This window comes from Saccostrea cucullata, unplaced genomic scaffold, assembly GCF_032062105.1.
Source record: "Saccostrea cucullata isolate Sc308-1 unplaced genomic scaffold, CSIRO_AGI_Scuc_v1 ctg10645, whole genome shotgun sequence".
Taxonomy (NCBI): domain Eukaryota; kingdom Metazoa; phylum Mollusca; class Bivalvia; order Ostreida; family Ostreidae; genus Saccostrea; species Saccostrea cuccullata.
The window spans coordinates 610-21,281 of record NW_026931775.1 but is presented as its reverse complement, the minus strand read 5'-3'; the positions used below and the strand labels follow the sequence as shown (position 1 = coordinate 21,281).

At 33.2% G+C, this 20,672-nt stretch overlaps 1 protein-coding gene across 2 annotated transcripts in view; it reads right to left on the bottom strand.

The window, feature by feature from the left end:
* Positions 1 to 20,461, bottom strand: part of LOC134233514 (multiple epidermal growth factor-like domains protein 10) — a 30,063-nt gene extending 9,602 nt beyond the window's left edge. Inside the window, exons 1-11 of one of the 2 annotated variants that reach the window (XM_062715487.1) lie at positions 20,382 to 20,440; positions 19,880 to 19,944; positions 17,247 to 17,474; positions 15,152 to 15,406; positions 14,883 to 15,023; positions 14,204 to 14,434; positions 11,152 to 11,403; positions 10,880 to 11,017; positions 7,973 to 8,110; positions 7,463 to 7,603; positions 5,571 to 5,708 (exon numbers count right to left, since the gene is read on the bottom strand). In XM_062715487.1, the coding sequence (XP_062571471.1) occupies positions 5,571 to 5,708; positions 7,463 to 7,603; positions 7,973 to 8,110; positions 10,880 to 11,017; positions 11,152 to 11,403; positions 14,204 to 14,434; positions 14,883 to 15,023; positions 15,152 to 15,406; positions 17,247 to 17,349 (1,537 nt within the window). In that variant the 5' untranslated portion in view covers positions 17,350 to 17,474; positions 19,880 to 19,944; positions 20,382 to 20,440. Of the gene's footprint in view, positions 1 to 5,570; positions 5,709 to 7,462; positions 7,604 to 7,972; positions 8,111 to 10,879; positions 11,018 to 11,151; positions 11,404 to 14,203; positions 14,435 to 14,882; positions 15,024 to 15,151; positions 15,407 to 17,246; positions 17,475 to 19,879; positions 19,945 to 20,381 lie in introns of both variants that reach the window. The other variant, XM_062715488.1, reaches the window with a different exon arrangement.
* Between the last annotated feature and the right edge of the window lie 211 nt (positions 20,462 to 20,672).

Sequence of the window (20,672 nt, the reverse complement as noted above, 5' to 3'; positions counted from 1 at the left end):
ACACACATGGTATTCATACGAGTGAAAACGTACGTTTTATGTACGTTGTGCTTTTTTCACGTTTAATGTATGTGAAGTCACATATGTTAAAAGTACGTGATATGTACATGGCACAATTAGCTCTGTATAAGAGCTTTATATACATTAAAGTTGTAGCATATGAATGCACATTGCAATCTTTTACTGATATAAGCATTATTATATTGAAAGCAAAACAAGAGGCCCATGGGCCACATCTCTCACCTGAGCACTGTGGCTAGGAAAAAGCAGAAATTAGTTTATTTTTGAAAAATTTAAATCCAAAAGTAGTCCCATGACCAATCATGGCTTTGCTACTCTTGAGAAGGCGATTTTTAGAGAATTTTCCTATTTCTATGTAAAACTTTGGTCAGCCATTGTGCCCCCTACCCCAAACCCGGGGGACATGATTTAAACAAACTTGAATCTACACTACCTGAGAATGCTTCCATATTAATTATATCAATTATGGCTTTGCTATTCTTGAGAAGAAGATTTTTAAAGAATTTTCTTAACTATTTCTAGGTAAAACTTTGGTCAGCCATTGTGGCTCCGCCCTTCCCCCGGGGGTAATGATTTAAATAAATTTGAATCTACACCACCTGAGGATGCTTCCATATAAATATGATAAATTATGGATTTGCTATTCTTGAGGAGAAGATTTTTACAGAATTTTCCTATATATTTCTAAGTAAAACTTTAGTCGGCCATTGTGGCCCCGCCCTACCCCCGGGGGTTATGATTTGAACAAACTTGAATTCAAACTGCATGAGAATGCTTCCATATAAATATAATCAATTATGGATTTGCTATTCTTGAGAAGAAGATTTTTAATGATTTTTCCTATATATTTCTATTTAAAACTTTGGTCAGCCATTTTGGCCCCGCCCTATCCCTGGGGGTCATGATTTGAAAAAAAAAAACTTGCATCTAAACTACCTGAGGATGTTTCCCCATAAGTTTCATCTTTCCTGGCACAGTGGATCTTGAGAAGAAGATTTTTAAAACATGCCACCAAATTTTTATTAATTGCCAATTATCTCCCCTTGAACGAGGGCGTGGCCCTTCATTTGAATAAAATTGAATTTTCTTTACCCAAGGATTCTTTGTGGCAAGTTTGATTGAAATTGGCCCAGCGGTTCTTGAGAAGAAGTCGAAAATTGAAAAGTTTACAGACAGACAGACGGACGCCGGACAAAATGTGATCAGAAAAGCTCACTTGAGCCTTCGGCTCAGGTGAGCTAAAAATGATTTCAGTATTCTGTATTTCAGTATTATGGTTGACTTTTTTGTCTGTTTTGTTTTTTGTCTTTGTCACTTCCTTGTATTTGTTACATGTAGTATCTTGATTTTTTTTTAAATGATCGTACTAAATGAGACAGGCGAGAGAGATTAACATCATATACAGGTATTCTTTACAACATTTCTTAATAAATAAAGGCATTCTATAATTGAGAAACTTAAATGATCCCTTTGACAAACAGTTCAGTATTTAACTGGCCATTATCGTCTTTCAGCTGTGTAACACCCACTTCGAGCAATTTTTAAATATTCCGTAGTGTTTTGGTATTTCAAATTTAGTGAGGTATAACCCATCTTTAAAGACATAATTTTCACTATAATTAATTTATAAAACATAATTATTATATCAAAGCACTTTCTTACGTGTGCGTAAGACCTGAAGCATGTTTCATTCTTCCAATGTACACATTTAAGAAATAAATAACAAGTTTATAAACTTCAATGGGAATTGAAGTGGGTCGGTCACGTGACCACAAACTTGACTCAGTTAACACCATACTTTCTATTATTACATTCTTAAAATACAGGTTTGGTGACTTGCACAAACTGTCATATGTAAAAATATTCACAAATTTAAATGATAACAATTTCAACAAGATATTCTTTCAGAATTTTTTTTTTGGCAAGTTGTTTTCTTTTATTCACATTGTGAAATTATGAGATATTGGACACAAATAATGTTTACACGTCAATGAAAAAAAAGGATCCTCGGCAAGGAAAAATAACGTAAAGATCACGTTGAATGAGAGAGAAAGAATCTCCTCTTGCTACAAAAAATGAAACTTTAGTTTTAAAACAACGTTTAGAAAATCCATTACATTTTAGGGTGCAAATTATTTCCAATATATATACCCACTGTGACTTGCGCATAAGCAAGAATTTAATTTGTTTGTTTGTTTTTATAATGTTTAACGTCCCTTTCGAGCGAGAATTTTTCACTCATACGGAGACGCCACCACTTGCCTGTGCATAGCTATTCATTTTGTCCTATACTCAAGGCCATTGAACAGGGGGAGGGGATCTTTTTATGCCCGGCATTTCATATTGTCTCATTCGAAGGATTCATCCCACAGTGGATTCTAACCCGCGACGAAAGGAACACGTCCTTATTTGCGACTTTAGAGCAGACGCATTAACCACTGCAACACGCAGGCGACCATTTTATTTGATTAAATAGAGGAAAAAATACTTATGAATATAGAGCGGAAATCCATTCTTTCGCAATTTACGTTTCCCTCAAACCTGTTGAGAAAAATGGTATATAAACACATACTTTGATCGCATTGGTCTCCCTTCCATCCGGGCTGACATCCTCTCTCACACTTTCCAGAAAATCTGTCACATCTGCTGGTCACTCCACAAGTAACGCTACAGACATGTACACAGTTCTTTCCGTAGGTACCCGGCTGACAGGCTGTAAAATGTTTAAAAATACCGCATATAAGCAGATTTTTTTTTTAACTCAGATATAATTTTACCGATTTTGAATTATGCTTAAAACATTCCGCTTAGTACAAAATTATAACACAATAAAAATTTTACAATTCGGCTTAAAAATCAATGATTTTAACTTTGAGAGAAGATTACACCATCCTTGGCAAATCACCTTTTGAAAGTTTGGTAAACGTCAATGATTCAACTTCTCATATAAACATATATATTTTTAAAATTCCTTTTTTTTTGCTACTCGGGCATTATAAACCTTATTTTTTATTATGCATGTATAGATACATACGAGATCAGTTACCAATTTATATGTAAGAAGAAGATTTATTCACAAAACGTGTAAGCTCAAAATACTTAATTTAATTAAAGAAAAAAGACTCTGAGAAATTTATGTATAAAAAAGAGCGACTTACTTGTATTACATTTATCTCCATTAACCCCCTCATTACAACCGTTCAGACAGGTGCCGTTAATATGGTGACAAGTTACTCCGTCACTACAGTTACCACAGTTTTCTGAGCACTCAGGTCCGTATGTTTGCATACCACACACTAAAATCAATTGAAACCAAAGTTTAATAACGCAGCCAGGCCTAATTTTTTCAGTATATGCTGCCTCAATCTGCACTTTAAATAATAAAGAAAAATGACGCGTTTGTGTATATGACATTTTATTTCAATTGCTTTTATGTGGAAGAGAGAACGATATGGAGATAACGAACAGTATTCAATCTCAAAGTCCATTAAACAATATACAAAATCAGAGCAGAGCAAACACGGACCTCCGAAACATCAGAGGTGGGATCAGGCGCCATGGAGGAGTGAGCATCCCCTGCCGACCGGTCACATCCGCCGTGTGCTCGTTGTCATGATCAGGAAATAACGGAAAAAATCCGTCGTCAATTTAGTGTATAAATAATGGACTAACAATTGGTATGAAATACGTCAGTCAGCATTTGACTCAATGATAAATTGTATTTGCTGACAAGGTCATTGTATCGACCATAGAACTTCATTCGAGACTGCTAATATTCTTGTTTCATCACCTTGCTTGTCAATAATTTACCTCGTTTAAGAAATTGTTCATACGTAGAGCATATTCTTGCGTATCGAATCAACTGAGATATATATACTCCGTATGCAGGTGATGAAGGTATATAGCTGCATAAGTAAGGGAAGTTGACGATAGAAAAGTTAAAGTCATCACGTTTATCACAAAACTTGGTTGTTAGATTACCTTTGTTGTTAGATTACCATTAGTGTCTTTTTCAAGTAAATTATCCAAATATAAACAGAAGTGTCGGACTCGGTGGTATCTTTTATCTGAAGCTCACCAGGATATATCATATTGACGTAGGAATGGAAATTATCACTATTAATTGACAATACGTCGTCGATATATCTGAATGTCGAGTTGAAGGCCACAGCAAGTGTTTTCTTCTTTTCACGCATACGATTTTGCATAAATTCTGCTAATAACGGAGCGCAATTTGTACCCATGGGAATTCCAATAGATTGTTGGAAAACCTTGTCTCCAAAAACCACATAGATATTGTCTATCAGAAACTCAAGCATCATCTTGATGTCAACTTCAGAGTACTTATGTGTGCAATCAGAATCTGTTTTAACAAAAAAAATTTTGCAAATGACCAATGACGAGGTAAGTAAATTTACGAGTTTTATTTTTATTGAAGAAGCAGCTGTCAATGATATCAAAAAGCCTGGATTTTAATTTGTCGTGGGGAATTGTTGAGTATTAAGTTGAAAAGTCGTAAGTTTTTAAGCTGTTGATTTTTGTAAAGTCTTGTGATTTCAAATTTTCAAAAGTGTATATGAGGGATATGGAAATAACGAAAGGTATTCAATAGCGAAGTCCATAAAACAATACAAAATAGGAGCAGAGCTAACACGGACCTCCGAAACATCAGAAGTGGGATCAGTGAACATTTTTAACATTGTTTATTACTTATATTTACATTTGAAACGAATACATTTCGAGTTAAATTGTATTTATTACAGGAACGGTCAAACGTATTGTTATGTAGTGACGTGCAATGACCTAGAAGTTGTTTGGTCAAAATATCACATCGCTCTGTGATCCAGTCGCGCTATTATCTCTTACCCCAAAATGAAATTCACACAGATTTGAACGTATTTTCTCTTCAATAGGTTCATCTTAGAAAGATATTTGCAAATGTAAATTTGTAATGGACAAACAACATTTACTCAATGATAAATTGTGTTTGTTGATAGTGTCATTTTATCGATTAAAGAACTAACGAAATAATGACTTTAATGGAGACTGCTGATATTCCTGTTTCATAAATTTATTTGTCAATAATTTATATCCTTTTAAAAAATTTTCATTCGTAGAGCATGCTCTTGCGTATCGAATCAACTGAGATATATAAACTCCGTATCGACGTAGGATTTGACATTACAATGTATCATTATAAATTGACACAACGTCGTCGATATATCTAAATGTCGAGTTGAAGGCCACAGCAAGTGTTTTCTTCTTTTCACGCATAAGACTTTGCATGAATTCTGCTTTATCCATATGAATACAAATATAGGTGTGCTTATAACAGAGCCCAATTGATACCCATTGGGATTCCAATAGATTGTCTGAAGACCTAGACTCCAAAAACTAAATAAATATCGTCAATCTGACGCATCTTTTTTATGTAAACTTCAGAGTACCTGTGTGTGCATTCAGAATGTTTTCACAAATAATTTTGCAAATAACCAATGACCAGATAAGTAAATTTACATTGTATTTTACTAAATGTATTGAAATCTTACCAGTTTTGCAGAGTTGTCCTTTATATCCTGTAGAACATCCACCTGAACATTCCCCGTTGATGTGGTTACACTGATCATCATCAAGACAATAACCACAAACCTGACTGCAGTTAACTCCATACTCTCTGCTGTTACATTCTAAAAACATGCTTGGTGACTTACATAATATGAAATTAAATTAATTTCAACAAAAACTTTCTTTCTAATAAGAAATTGGCTTTGTGGCAAGTTTCTCTCTTTATCACAATGTGATATGTTGAGACATTACACATTTTTGACTTAGATGTAGGCGGAAGAACAATACTATCGTTCGTAGTTCTTATCTCCCATATTTATATACCAACTGTGTCTTATGCATTAAACAGCAAGCATTTGACAAAATCGATTGATTGATTGATTTATTGTATATTGTTTTACGCCCCACTCAAGAATTTTTCACTCATATGGAGACGTCACCGTTTGCCGTTGAAGGGCTTCAAATTTAGAACTATACTCCGCACTCAGGGCCATTAAGCAGTGAGGGTTCTTTATCGTGCCAACCCTAACTGTGACACGTGAGCGACGTTTTTAAGGTCATATCCGTAAGACCCGTGACTTTCACTTCCAGTGACGAGCGCTTGGCGAAGAAACGGTCACTACCTATGTTAAGTCTTTGGTTTGACGCGGCGCCGTGAACGAGAATCGAACCCTGGCCTCCCGATCACGACACGAACGCTCTACCACTAGGCTACCGTGACCTCTTCATAAAATTGAAAGTAAATACGTATGAATATATAAGGAATCCCATCTTACTAGGGCTGATCCAAAAGTAATGTCACAACTTTGATAAAATCGCTATCCGTCGACGTAAAACAACAAATCATAAATGATGAAAGCTACATTTATTTCAAATCAACATGACTTATACTTTTTAAAATATCGGATTATATACAAGGTGCGATTATGATAGTCGCCGCACCTAAATAATGTCGTCATATGACGGATACGCGACATCTTACACTTAAACGCTTCCCTTCGTTCCATTAAAAAATATTTGAGATTTGATATCCATGAACACGTTCACAAATTTCACTTTCTTACCCTTAGTACCCATCGTACATTCACGCTTTCCATAATTAATTCTGTCAAAATTCATTGAACAGTAGTAAATGACTAACTTTAAATTTCACGTATTGCTCTATCCGTTTTTTTTTTTTTGAAAACGTCACACACCATTGAACATTCCCATTTTTAGATTTTTTTGTCATCTGCTGGGCATTTAATGACCCATCACCCACCAAAAATTGCTGAAACCATCTAAACAAGTCTCTTATTTACATTCTTTCCTCCGAAAGTCTGGTGAATCAACGTAACTTTCTCTACTGGCGATTTCTTTATTTTGAAGCAAAAATGCATTACAGTTTGTTTTGGCTTTTTTGTCCATTTTGACATTTCATTTTTTCGATGCACCGGAATACATCAACGATGTTTTTCATAAAAAAAAAAAGCAGTGATGTCAAATAATATAAAATTTAAGACTAGAAAATGATGTAATTTTTTTATCTTCTAAAGTTTTTGCGTTTAGGCGCTTCTAAAGGATGCTTTTTAAGTGATTGTCTTTTTTATATTAAAAAAGTACACTTTAATTTGTGACATTCGGTTTTGACGCGGTGACACCCCCTATCTTATATGATTTAAACATCTATAAAATAAATTCAATTTAACATTATTGAATGAAAAATTAAAATTTAATTAAATTTTTATTTGTGCATCTTTTGGTATATTATATTTGATAATATAATGGCAAGTATAAAAGATATGGACACTGTGACATTACTTTTGGATCAACGCTCGTAATTTCGGAATTTACGTTTCCCCCAACCTGCTTAAGAAAATGGAATTCAAACACATACTTTGATCGCATTTATCTCCTTTCCATCCGGGCTGACATCCTCCCTCACATTTCCCAGTAAATCTGTCACATCTGCTGGTCACTCCACAGGTAACGCTACAGACATGTACACAGTTCTTTCCGTAGGTTCCCGGCTGACAGGCTGTAGAATGTTTTAAAAAATTACAGCATTTAAGCAATTTTTCTTTTCTTATTCAGATATTCTTTAAGAGATTTTTTATTGTACTGAGAAACGCACAGTATGTCAGAAAAAAAATATCATTACATTATGAAAATTTTACAATTTGGCTGAAAAAGCAATGATTATAACTTTGAGATAAGGTTTGCTTTTCACGATCGGGCATTGTAAACCTTATTTGTAAATATAGATGCATAATTGCACATGGTACAATTTATATGAAAAAGAGGATTCCATCACATAACGCGTAAGCTCAGAATACATAATTAATATAAGGAAAATATCTGTAAAAATTAATGTATATATAATTATACTAAATCATGAGCGACTTACTAGTCTCACATTTATCTCCCTTATACCCCTCATTACAACCCTTAAGACATGTTCCGTTTACATGATCACAAGTTTCTCCGTTATTGCAGTAACCACAGCTTCCTGAGCACTCAAGTCCGTACGTTTGCGTATCACATTCTGAAAAATAAATATTTACATTTGCAAATGTTTTCCTTTATATAACACTACTGAAGGCAAGCGTTTTTATAACTGTGTAAATACAGGTATGGGGTCAAGAGGTCATAGATGTGCGTTTGGATAAACGTTCGACGTAATTTCTCTGTGACGTCATAAAGGGTCGACGCACGTTTAGTTGATTACATACATGCCGTTGGGTTTGAAAAAATTAACTGCATTTCACACGTTAAAAGTAACAATCAGGCAAATATAAAGTATGAATGTCACAAATGTAAATATAAGTAATAAGGTATCATTTTTCGAGTTTTATTGAGATGTAAAACGGGTTGGCACATGATCAAATCTTCCATAAAGCCCTTCGGGCTTTATGGGATTTGATCACGTGACCAACCCGTTTTACATCTCAATAAAACTCAAAAAATGATACCTTATTTCTTAAATAATACCAAAAAATACTTATAATAGTGCAGTCAAGCTTTTTTCTCAGAATATACAGTCTCAAAATGAAGCAATATTTGTATTGACTTTCAAAATGAAAAAAATAGCATTCGTATTTGTAACAATTTTTAGTCGCTAATCAAGTAAATTTTAGTACTTTTTCCAGTGAAAAATGTTTAGGGTGTATTTTTCTATTTTTGTTTTTAAAAAGAATCCTACATCTCTCTAAAATACAAGCATTAAGGAATTCGTCCTTACTTGTAAATAGCTACTTTAAAAAAAATTATCAAAGTGCTAATGGTAAGAATATCAAGTTAGCCTATTCATAAATTTTCTATTGACTTTTTTTGTGTATTAGTCAAAACAATTAAGAATGGTTGCATCAATTTCCAAGAAAGACAGTTGGGTTAGCAAATTATTTACAAATTACTTTTCAGAGGAAGCTTAATTTAAAAAATACTTCTAGGTTGCATATTTATATTCAAATACAATTAACATAACGTAAAAGTGTTCACTCTAATAAATGTATTTTTTTAAGTACATGATAGAACGACATGATATTTTCAAATAATTTTATTTTATTATACCCCTACTGATTTTCCCTATATAACATTATATCGTTAGATATGACTTATTCCCTAGAAATCCTTATGAATGTACTAATCCCCATGCATTAGTCAAGTGAGCTTATCCCTACTTCGAAAGCTAATTCCCGGTTATTCATGATCCTCTAGATTTTACATTGATGAAATTTGTGAATGGACTTATCCCCGACAGTTAGTTCCTTGAGCCAATCTCTGTTTTGAAATCACGCTTTCTCAATCGTCTACATTTTACATTTGTTTTATTTATTTTAAAACAGTTTAAAGGTATACAACTGAGGGAGTTAACAAGATTTCAGTTCCCTTGAGACAGGGCTATCCCCGAGAATATTTCCAAATTATTACATATATAACCAGAGAGTCTTCTCAATAATTGTCGAAAAAAAAATCAATTATTGCCGACTGAAACCAATATCTTTGGGGCAGGTTATTTGTATTCACATTTATAATTTTTAACTTAAAAAACATTGACCATCGAGGAAGGAGAAAGAGAGAGTCTTTGGAATGTTGAAAACTGGATCATCCTTTCCACATGATTAATCACTTTATTATAGTATTTAGTTGTTAATTAAAGTTGTTAATTAAAAAATTAACAATCAGTATAAAAATCCATTTTAACACATTTTTATAAAGTTTGTGCGTCATTTTTATCGCCATCTTATCAAAATTTGAAAAGCTTTGGTCAAAATTTAACCAAACCGGAAGTAATTTAGATCTTCGTTTGGTGCCGTTCAACTCATAACTAGGTTATGAGATAATTATATGATCCTGAACCACTTGAAAAATCTATAAAATCAGCAAATTCAAGAAAATGGCAAAACATTAGTGCTTGTGGTAGTCCAAAATATCAAATGATCTTAATCATACTTAAAGATGTACAATAACATGTAAAGACCCAAAGGAGGACGTAAGTGTTAAGCAAAATGCATTATGTGTTGATGAATTAGCCTTGCAAATCCCGAAATCTGAATTCCATTGAACAAATTCTGGACGTACAAAGGGATCACCCCCCCCCCCAACATAATTTCAACAGTAAGAAAGATCCATGCAATATGTATGGCAGAGATATGTCAACATCCTATTCAAAGATACATGGTATCCATGAGAGAAGAATGTCTTTCAGTAATCAGAGCCAGTGGTGGTCTTACTTAAGAGATTATTGTTTGTGAATTTTTACTTTGTAGTAAATTTTGCATCATGTCCCTGGTACTTTACTTTTAGTTTGACGAGATACTTGCATGAAATGTACACAACATCAACAAAAAAATGCATCATTAACCATGAAGTAAGGAAATTATTCATCGTAAGCATTTGTTTTAAATAACTTTAAACATCTTAGGTGAAAACTTAGAAGTTTGGTTCAGTGTATTTCAGGACTGATCTAAGTTACATCAAAATACCATTTAAATTACAAAAGGGGACACTGAATTCCATGGAAGAGCATATATATTACAAGTGCACAATTCCTTTCTTTACACTTTCCATTTATAAAAAAAAACTCATATTTTTAAATGTTATTATTTTTTTTTGCATCACATATTATACTATATTATTTAAAGGATACCGGTATACTAAAACGTTAGATTAAAAACAAAATATGTTCAATTCTTTTGTACATTCTAATAATGTGTATTCATCAGACATGGATGACTATAAATATAAATCATGATGGGTTTTTGTTTTGACAATTTTCAATAAAACATTAGAAATAGTTAACATATTAAATCACCTTGACTACACTGAAGACCTTTATAGCCAGGTACACAGCCCAGACATTCTCCTGTAGTGATGTGGCATCTCTGTTCCTGGCAATTTTCTGGGCATAACTGTTCGCAATTTTGTCCGAAAAATCCTGCATCGAGACACCCTGTTTGACAAGAGGGATTTTAAAACTTATCAAAAGGCTCTGCTCCCAAATATTATTGGGAATTTAAAAGTGAAATTGAACTAATATAGTTGAAGTTTTCATAGTTTACTGAACAATATTTTTTATCACCTTACCGTACACTTCTAATTCACAAAGTCCACTGAAGGCATAAGACGAGTAGTAACTTGGGTACGTTATACCCGGTCTCCTCTCGTTGAAGTAAATGACGTAACGGCCATGTACAGAGCAGTCAATCCTCTGGTCCAATGACGGTCTGCCATTTTCTTCTTGTATTTCATGGAAACAAAGGTTACCATCGCCTTTTGTCGTAGTATTAGAAACGTAGACTAAAAATCCAGCGAATCGCCCAGAGAAAAGATTAAAATCTAAAACAAAATATAACTAGTGTAAATTGTAACGGGGGCCGTTACATATATTCCCTAAACGCTCCCAAAATCCCTTAAATGCCTTATTTCTGTAAGACCTTTTTATTTGTTCAGTATCGAAACATTTCATTTAAGAATAAAGAAAGTTACAGAGGTATCAACTTTAACATTTAACGTTTTTCACGCACACGCACGTTCATACATGTGCAAGATGGTCATGGCATGTTGGCTTATCGATTAACATATCGTTATTTACCAAAAAAAAGAGTATAAATACAAATATAAATGTTACCATTTTTCGAGTATAATATTCATTTTGCGCATGTGCACGTGTATGATTGTCCTTGCATTCAAATTTGATAGTAACTCAATGTTGGAATTCATTATATCTATTCATATTCTAAATTTCAATTTGCTGAAAAACGAGAAAGTTATAGACATTGAAAGTTTCAGCCAATTCAGAATGCAGCACATGTTCATGCACGTGCTTTCCTGATAGTTCTGAAACATCAAACTGTAGATTTCTATTATGTTTTACTATGTTCAACGAAAGAAACAGATGTATTAATATGTTAGTTTTAGCCAATCAGAGCAAAGTGTATGTGCATGCGCGTAAAATCTTGCTAGTTTTACCATGCAATCTTGTCTGTACAACTAATATACCCTAATATAGCCTTACATTATGAGTTTCAAAACATTTCATAAAAAAAGAAATTTCATGTGTTGCACTTGCACGCTCTTGCAAGCGCATGCGCGCAAAATGACCTGCGTTCCGCAAATCTACATAACATGCCTACTGAACCTAAAAAGGTTGTACCTATGTCTGATGAGTACTTTACAAGATCACTCGCAGGAAAAAAAATTAGGAAGAAGAAATTAATAATAACTAGAAAGTCTGCTTTTAGACATTTCCAGATTTCGCGATCTCGAGACCGTACTCGCGCACTGACTCTGACAGTTGTTTCAAAATTTTTAGGGGTCGTGTCAAAATTTGATTTATTTACAAGCATCAAAAATACTGTTTCCAAGATAAAACAACGTAATATGTAGCATTTAAAGTCACATATGGTGTATTTGTCATAAGTTCAGACTAACCAAAATTAAAATGGTCTTTCTCTGTTTTGTTACGTTATATAAAGATAAGACCTGTAAATAACACAATTTATATCAATCGCGTTACATAGAAATACGACATTAAAAAAATAACCGATTTTTTCCGACTCGGATTAAAATATCATATCAAACACATTTTAAAGTCAATTTAACTTATACTTATAGAAACTAAGATATGACATTTGGGTTCAAAATCGGTGATTTTATTTTGAATTTAGAAAGCAAATATTATCTTAATCTTTGTTTCATCTCGTGTTTTACTTTTTTTTAGTTCAGATACACAATACTTAGTACATAGCTTTATAACCCTTTTTAAAAACTTATGTATCGAAGTACAGAGTCCAAGTCCGAGCTCGTGGCGCTGGAAATGTCTATTGCAAACAATAGCGTATGTCGCCCCGAACTGGACAATACTTTCATTTTTTCATCAGTAATATCTTTAAACGAAATCGGTCATTAAAGATGTCTTTAAAGAAAGTAGATCGAAACACGTTTTTTTTTTTTTTTTTGTAATAGCTTTTCGACAATTTATCAGCAAATTGAAATAAAGTGGAAAAATTTATGACACTCTCTTCCTCAAAAAGGAAATTGTTTGCGTGATGCTAACATTTGTAGTTTAGAGAATGCACAAAATACACCGTGGTTTTTTTTTCTGGGAAACCGTAACGTACCTGAGTAACAGAATTTTAGTGAGGACTAAAATAAGATGGTTGGGAGAATTTTTTCTGGAACCCGTGTGGATCTTTCTAAGGATTCTAAAGTTGTGTTGATGTAAAAGCATCAATATGTACAGGAATTCATTTTTTTTTCGATTGTAAGAATTTAAATATCATACCGTGTATCCATTTTTTCGCATGTTAGATATTTTGGGGGAAAAAAGAGGTAGAATTGTTCATTTTTTTTATTTTGCATAAATTATTTTTTAACGGTTGATGGGGAAAAAATTTAAAATGGAAAGGTTTTTATCATATAATATCCAACATAATTCCTTCAATTTTTAAACATATATTAAGCGAATTAAAATGCAGGCAAAGAAAACGAATAATAGATGATCTCCAGAAAAACCCTAAACTTTCAAAATTTCTCCTTAAGCAACTTTTGATTAAAAAATAATGTGATATCATAGATAAACGATGAGATATTTGTATACTTTGACATCAATTGTTTTTACTTTTAATCATAGATTATAATTAAAATCGTGTTCTTAATAATCTTAATTAATTCCCTCGCAACGGAGTAAGATAGGGAATAGTTTTCAGTCGTATTTGTAAACAAGGTTTTGTCCAATGGAACTTACGTTATTTGTATATATCTACATTAAACATGTATGCCGCTTAAACTGTGTTGAAGTCTATGGAATTAAAAATACGATAACACGGAAAGGGGGTCAAAAGGCTAAAGCTAGTCTTTAATATTGGTCTCACAAGCGTTAAACGCCGACGAAGTGCAGCGTCATAAGCGAAAATCAAAATTCAAGGTAATGTTGACTAGAAGCTGTTACATTAGCTCTTCTGAAAGACCATTTCAAATGCATAGCGATTACGTAAGCGAAGGTTGCTTTCCTTTTTTATCTACATAGGTCAGTCGTGGTTTGGTTTTTAACCTTAGACCTACTGAACACAATAAATGTAATGGAAAATACCACGTAGTAATATACGTGAAAGATAGAAAATCAGTGACAACGTACAAAAACTGTGTGAATTTTCCGTCCTGTAGAAGATGTTGATGTAACTGATGCTGACGACACTCCCTAGATCCACTCTCAGTTCTGCAGTCTGGTGTCTATCTGCCGATACTGTACACTGGTTTCCCCCTGCTCCTCGATTAGTATATAGTCCATCAACTGCTTTATCTGCTCCCCAGATGGTATTTGAATAAGGGTATTGCTGCCAAGCTTGTTTACCCAATGCTAAATTTCCTTTGAAAAAAATGTATTTTAAGTTTTTAAAAATCTACCACTTTTACACTTATGAAAATTAATAATAATATTAATTTATCTATGTAGTTTCCTATTTCATATTAAAAGACACACAGCTGAACCTATCTACAAATGTATTTTAATTAATAATCCACATGTTAAATGAAATCGTCTTTTCTTTTTTAATAATAGTAACTTTTTTTCTAGAGCAATTTATTTGTTATAAGTAGTGCTTAATAATGATCTGCGATTTGTAGAGCTGAAAGAGCAGTAAATAGAGAAAACTGATGATAAAAGCATCAAAATAGATTGACGCTGAAAAAGTCATGAGAGAGTATTATACCGCTGAATTATAGTTAAAATCGTAAATAACCCAACAAAAAGTGTCTTCCTAACAAGATAACAAAGATATACATGTATGAACATGATGAATAGGTTGTAAACTTACCATAATTACAGTGTACACCCTGATACCCTGGTAAACAGCCTTTCACACAGTTACCCGTGACTGCATCACATTGTTTCTCCCGACATTTTTCTGGACACAATCGATTACAATTTGGTCCGAAATAAGCAAGAACTGGGCATCCTGTTTTAACAAATTTTTTTTTCATATAAGCCTCTTTATTGGTTAAACTTAATTATACTATATCTTCAAGATTTTTTTTTAAATACAAAAATTTTAAAATGTATTTGTAGAATTATACATATTTTTACCGTAAACTTCCAGTTCACATAGTTCATTGAACGCAAAATTGGAGTAGTAACTTGGATAATTTACATTCGGATTATTACGCTCGTTATAGTAGATGACATAACGTCCATATACAGAGCAGTTAATCCTCTGGTCCTCTACAGGTGTACCGATTAGGGTCTGAATCTCATGAAAACACAGATGGCCGTCTTCTTTGGACGTTGTATTCGACACATAGAGAAAAAACCCAGCAAATCTTGTCACGTAAACACTGGGACCTACAAAAAAGACGGAAAAATGTATAAATTGTAGCGCCGTCGAGCGGTAAACGGTTCTGTTTAAATAATCCAAGTGTGAGATAACTCCAGTTTTATTAATAATCCGTGTGACTTTAATTCTCCAACCTCTAAAGCATACGCTTTAGGTTAAATGAAACGCAAAATAAAATTATTTACAGTTTATTTACATCACAAACAAATCCAAGTTTCACACATAATAAATCACTGGCCGGACTGCACTTTTTCCTACATGTATATCCCGTAATAGAATTAATAAGACTGACCGCCCCTAAGCTTTTACTCGGCCTATATATATATATAATATACATTGCTCATGAGGAGCAATCTTTTTTAACGGGGTCAGTTATGTAACGACATTGCTCGCGTGGAGCAATGACATGTAAACAAACATTACGTAACAATAAAACAGAATGATACTATAAGATACCGTTACAAAATGAAATCTATGCTTTTAGATATTGACCTAGAATTGTTCAACTGATTAAATGAGTTGAAGGCTAGTGTTTTAATATAAACTTACTTATAGACTTACATAGCATTCGGGTAATTAATATCATAGTAGGTACATGAATATGACACTCTAGCAGTATGTAAATCAAAAACAGTTGTGCTAAAAGAAATGTAAAAGTTTCGTCTTTAGCGAAAGAACAAATATTAGGATCTGCCTGTATGCAAAATGAAAAACATACACTTATGAAACTTTACAGAAATTATTTTCCTCCTGATTGTTGTTCATATAATATACTAATTTAAGACAGATAGAATCCCTTGAGTTTTTTTCTTGTGAAGATACAGAATGTATATATACTTTGTTTTCTGACCAATATTAATAAAACACAATTGGGAAATATATCACCAGAACAACTGGATCGTTTACAGGAATTCGATTATTATTAACGCTATATGAAATTAAATTGAGAAGACTTTAAAGTCTGGAAATGGTGGCATTCTTTCTATTCATGTACATGTTAATACAAGTTATATTCCTTTAATATACAATTAATTACCCCTTGTGATGTCAACATGGTGAAATAAGGACCCGAGACCTGGCCCACGAGGTGACCTGACCTGACCGAGGCCGCGTAGCGGCCGAGGTCAAGGCAGGTCATCGAGTGGGCCAGGTCGAGGGTCCTTATTTCACCATGTTGAACTCACAAGGGGTAATTGATTGTTTTATTAAACCGATATATATTGAAAAGTATGAATCTTTAACCGTTATTAATTCTTTCTTTGATCGGGATCGGGGAACGCTACAGACCGGATAGTGAAGTTTTTACATTGACGTCTGCAAGTTGTGTACGTTTTTGCATCATGATTTACTGATTAAAACAATATTAAGTTGATAGCGACATACATTGTTATAACTAACGATTACTTTTCCTCTACACAGTCAAAATCTAACACAGAATTCAACTCTTTAAAGAGCCGCCTCTACATTCTATTGAACTGAATAACTCTAACGATATATTGTAACGATAAAATTTTACCGTATTCTGTATGGTATTGCAAAACAGACCATGCACAATTTTAAAACATGTTGTTTTTTTCGAATAATTATTATTTTATGCATTAACTTCACTCAAATACGAATTTTTGATTAAGCGGTCATTTTTAGCGGTCATTAAAAATAATGACCGGGTCATTATATTCCACGTGCAATGATTCCTAGGTCAGTATTGCTGTAAACAGTACCATTTGGAGTCATTGTTGTGTTTTAAAGTTTTCTTACCAGCCAATCAAATTCGAGTATTATCAATAGAGGTATAATAAAAAATATATAGTTTTCTTCATATCTGAGAAGGTTCATGTTTCAACATACTAGGTACATTATCCGTCCTGTAGAAGATTTTGATGTAACTAATGCTGACCACACTCTGTAAATCCACTCTCCATTCTGCCGTCTGTTGTCTGTCTGCCGACATTGTACACTGGTTACCTAGTGCTCCACGATCTGTATACTTTCCATCCACCGCCTTGTCTGCTCCCCATGTAAAGGATTGTGAATAATTGTTCTTCTGTCAGGCAGGTTTCCGTAATGCTAAATTGTCTGTGAAAAGAAATTAACCTACATGAATATCCATTTCTTTTATTAAGTAGTATGCATTTTAAAATTCATATTTTTATACATATGCATATTTTCCCCTGCAAACAAAAGACAACTACGTCTTGAATTTATTGCTTTCTATATAAGAATTTTGAGTACAGGGTGTTTCAGAAAACTAGCAATCATTTTGATTGATTAGATTTTACTGGTGTTTTGACCAATACCATGTACCAGCATATCTAATTAAAAGCTACAGCTTCAAGATTTATTCTTATTAAAATAAAGTTAATACGGCAAATAGATAATGAATTACAAAAGAAAAAAAAGAAACTTGTAAAATTTCACTTAGTTAAAATATGTGCTCTAGTTGGCGTCTCTTTTGCTGAAAGAATAAAATCTATCCGATGCAAGAAAGTTCTCATTATCATTGCAAATAGTCTCTTGGAAATGAATTAGGTTTCATTTTTCAAACTATTTTTGAGTTGTTTTTGGGGGAGGAGGGGGGAGGGGGTAAACACTTTGACTATTAAATATCCCCACATATAAAGGTCAATGGGTGTTAAGTCAGGTGAGTGTGGAGCCCAATTTAATGGATTTGAAAGAGAATTGAATGGTCCTGCTAACATTTGTTCTACCAAGCTCAGAGTTTAAGATTCAAAACGCATTTCAGCATCTGTTCTACACTTTACTCATTCAATTTGTTCACAAACTCAGTTATTTTACAAAAGGATTTCATGTGAGTCTGTGGAACAATGCCACTTATGTTCTAATTTTTTAATTCCTTTCCCCCCTTTTTCTTCGAACAAGTTTTAACCATTCCATTAGCTAAAAATTTAACAGATTTATACAACTTCCACTTTATATTGCTGTTAGTAAGTTCTTTGCATTGAACTGTAAATCTTATTTTCGTGCATTACCGTATTCAAAGGAACTGTTGACATGCTCTGATTTTAAAAGCAGTATCGAAATTCCTGATGATTGAATTTTATTGAATTAAATATGTTGAACTCGCTTTTTTCAGTGACGTCAAATATGACGTCATAGTTAATTAAAATGGTAATTATTTTCTAATTTTTTGATATTGACAAAAACATTAGCCCTTTTAGTATAATTTTATGTAACTTTTTCACATGTTCCTGTGTGCATATCAATATGGTGAGGAAAGTAAATGGTTGCATGTTTTCTGAAACACACTGTACTAGTATAACATTTGTTAAAGTAATTGTGATATATGTACTTATGCGGATGTCAAAATACGCTTCTTCTTTCGTTCTTTAATTTTTTAATTATATATTTAATCAACGTTTCTAATAAAGAATTGCACATTATAATACCAGGTTGGCCTTCCTGTCTTTAATATGCAATAGTTATGTCACATTCTAAAATTAAGCTTTAAAAAGGGATTTTTCTCTCTATTGCAGTATATGTTACTTGGGTGTTAATAACTGAGCTAGCATAATTTTTATCTTATGAGTTAATATACAATTATGGTCTCATTTTGTGTTGATATGGTTTGTTATTCACCAGAAAAATATCAATATTCACCGAGGCGAAGTTATTCAACTCATGTCTTAAATATTTTTCTGGTGAATATCAAAAGATATTCAACACCAAAAAGGTTTATTACTGTTTTTTTTATAATCCTAATGTGAATAAATACAGACATTGAAGGCTGCATGACGACACCGTTGACATTTGCGAACTTCCGTCGCTGAGGTCGCCCGCGTGGCGCAGTGGTTAGAACGTCTGTTCTAGAGTTGCGAAGTAAGCAGTCAATCCTTACGTGGCGGGTTCGAATCCCACTGTGGAACATGGAGACCGGTCCTTCGGATGAGACCTACCGGTATAAACCGAGGTCCCGTGTCGGAGTAGGTGCTAGCACGAAAAATATCCCCCTGCTTAATGGCCCTTAATGCCTAGCAGAGGACATATAAACTTTGCAGCTCTCCATCGGCAAGTGGTGGCGTCTCCGTCTAAGTGAAAAATTCTTGAGAGGGACGTTAAACAAGAAACAATCAATCAATCCGTCGCTAAAAATAAATAATTTTTTTTTTTCAGTTAACAGTTTGTAATCTACAAGGTTACTTTTCCGAATTTTGAATGTGAAAAACGTCCAAATATTTACAACTAATACAACGAAATGTTTGTCTAACATTATTCTGCTTAGATATCATAACTGGCTGCGGCCGTTACAGCCATTCTTTAAAACAACGTTGTTTGTGGTTTTAAATGTCATGTCACAATGCCGTTGCATGCGCACTGATCCTCCGGTAAATTTGGCCTTTTATTTAAATCCAGTGAATATGTAGTGTTATGAACTATGTGCATTTGTATGGATTACGAAGGGACTATAAATAAACTATTTTTTAAAGCAAAAATGGATTAACATAAAATGTCCTTTTTCTTACAATATGCACAAGAACACGTTGCATACAAGATGACTTGGAAAGCACAGAGGAACATTTTCTTCATTCTGCAAAAATTATAACAATGGTAATAAATATTATTTGCGTAGAATTAATTCTAAATAAACATAACAAATAAAGGGAAATTAAAATTTAATTTCTTCCTTAGAGATTATTATCAGATGCACCACTGTCTTAGTGTTGCAGCTGAGATTAAAAGGCTAAAGTTCGATTCTAGTTTGCTACACTACATCAAACCTTAGATTTTTTTGTCAAATACACTGCTGTTTCAGATAAAGTCGAGAGTCCTTTGGTTTAGACTAAGACTGTTTTTGTCAAGCAATATTTAGTTTGAAATAAAGTCGGCAGTATTTTGGGTTAGAAATTAACTCATTGTGAAAAAAAAATCAGATGTTAAAATTAATAAACTGTATTATTTTTTTATATCTGAAAATTACAACATTAAATTTTATCATTTATTCAAACAAATGCATTTTAATCTTACCTTAGAATGCATACATCTCGTCGGCAGAGGTCACCAATATAAACATGTAAGATTTTACAAGTTTTAAAGCAGGAAGTTATGTGACGTTAGGTATAGTTTTACATCTTATCGTCTTTATACAAATGTGTCTTCAAGGCTGAGCGCTTGACTGCTTATTATTTAAAGCTAACCGATCAACTGCATTTAGTTACACAAAATTAATACTGAAATTTTCAACTCCTGTAAGATATTGATTTCGTTAGTACCGGTAATGAATAAAAGGGAATAAATAACATCAAATGGATTATTATT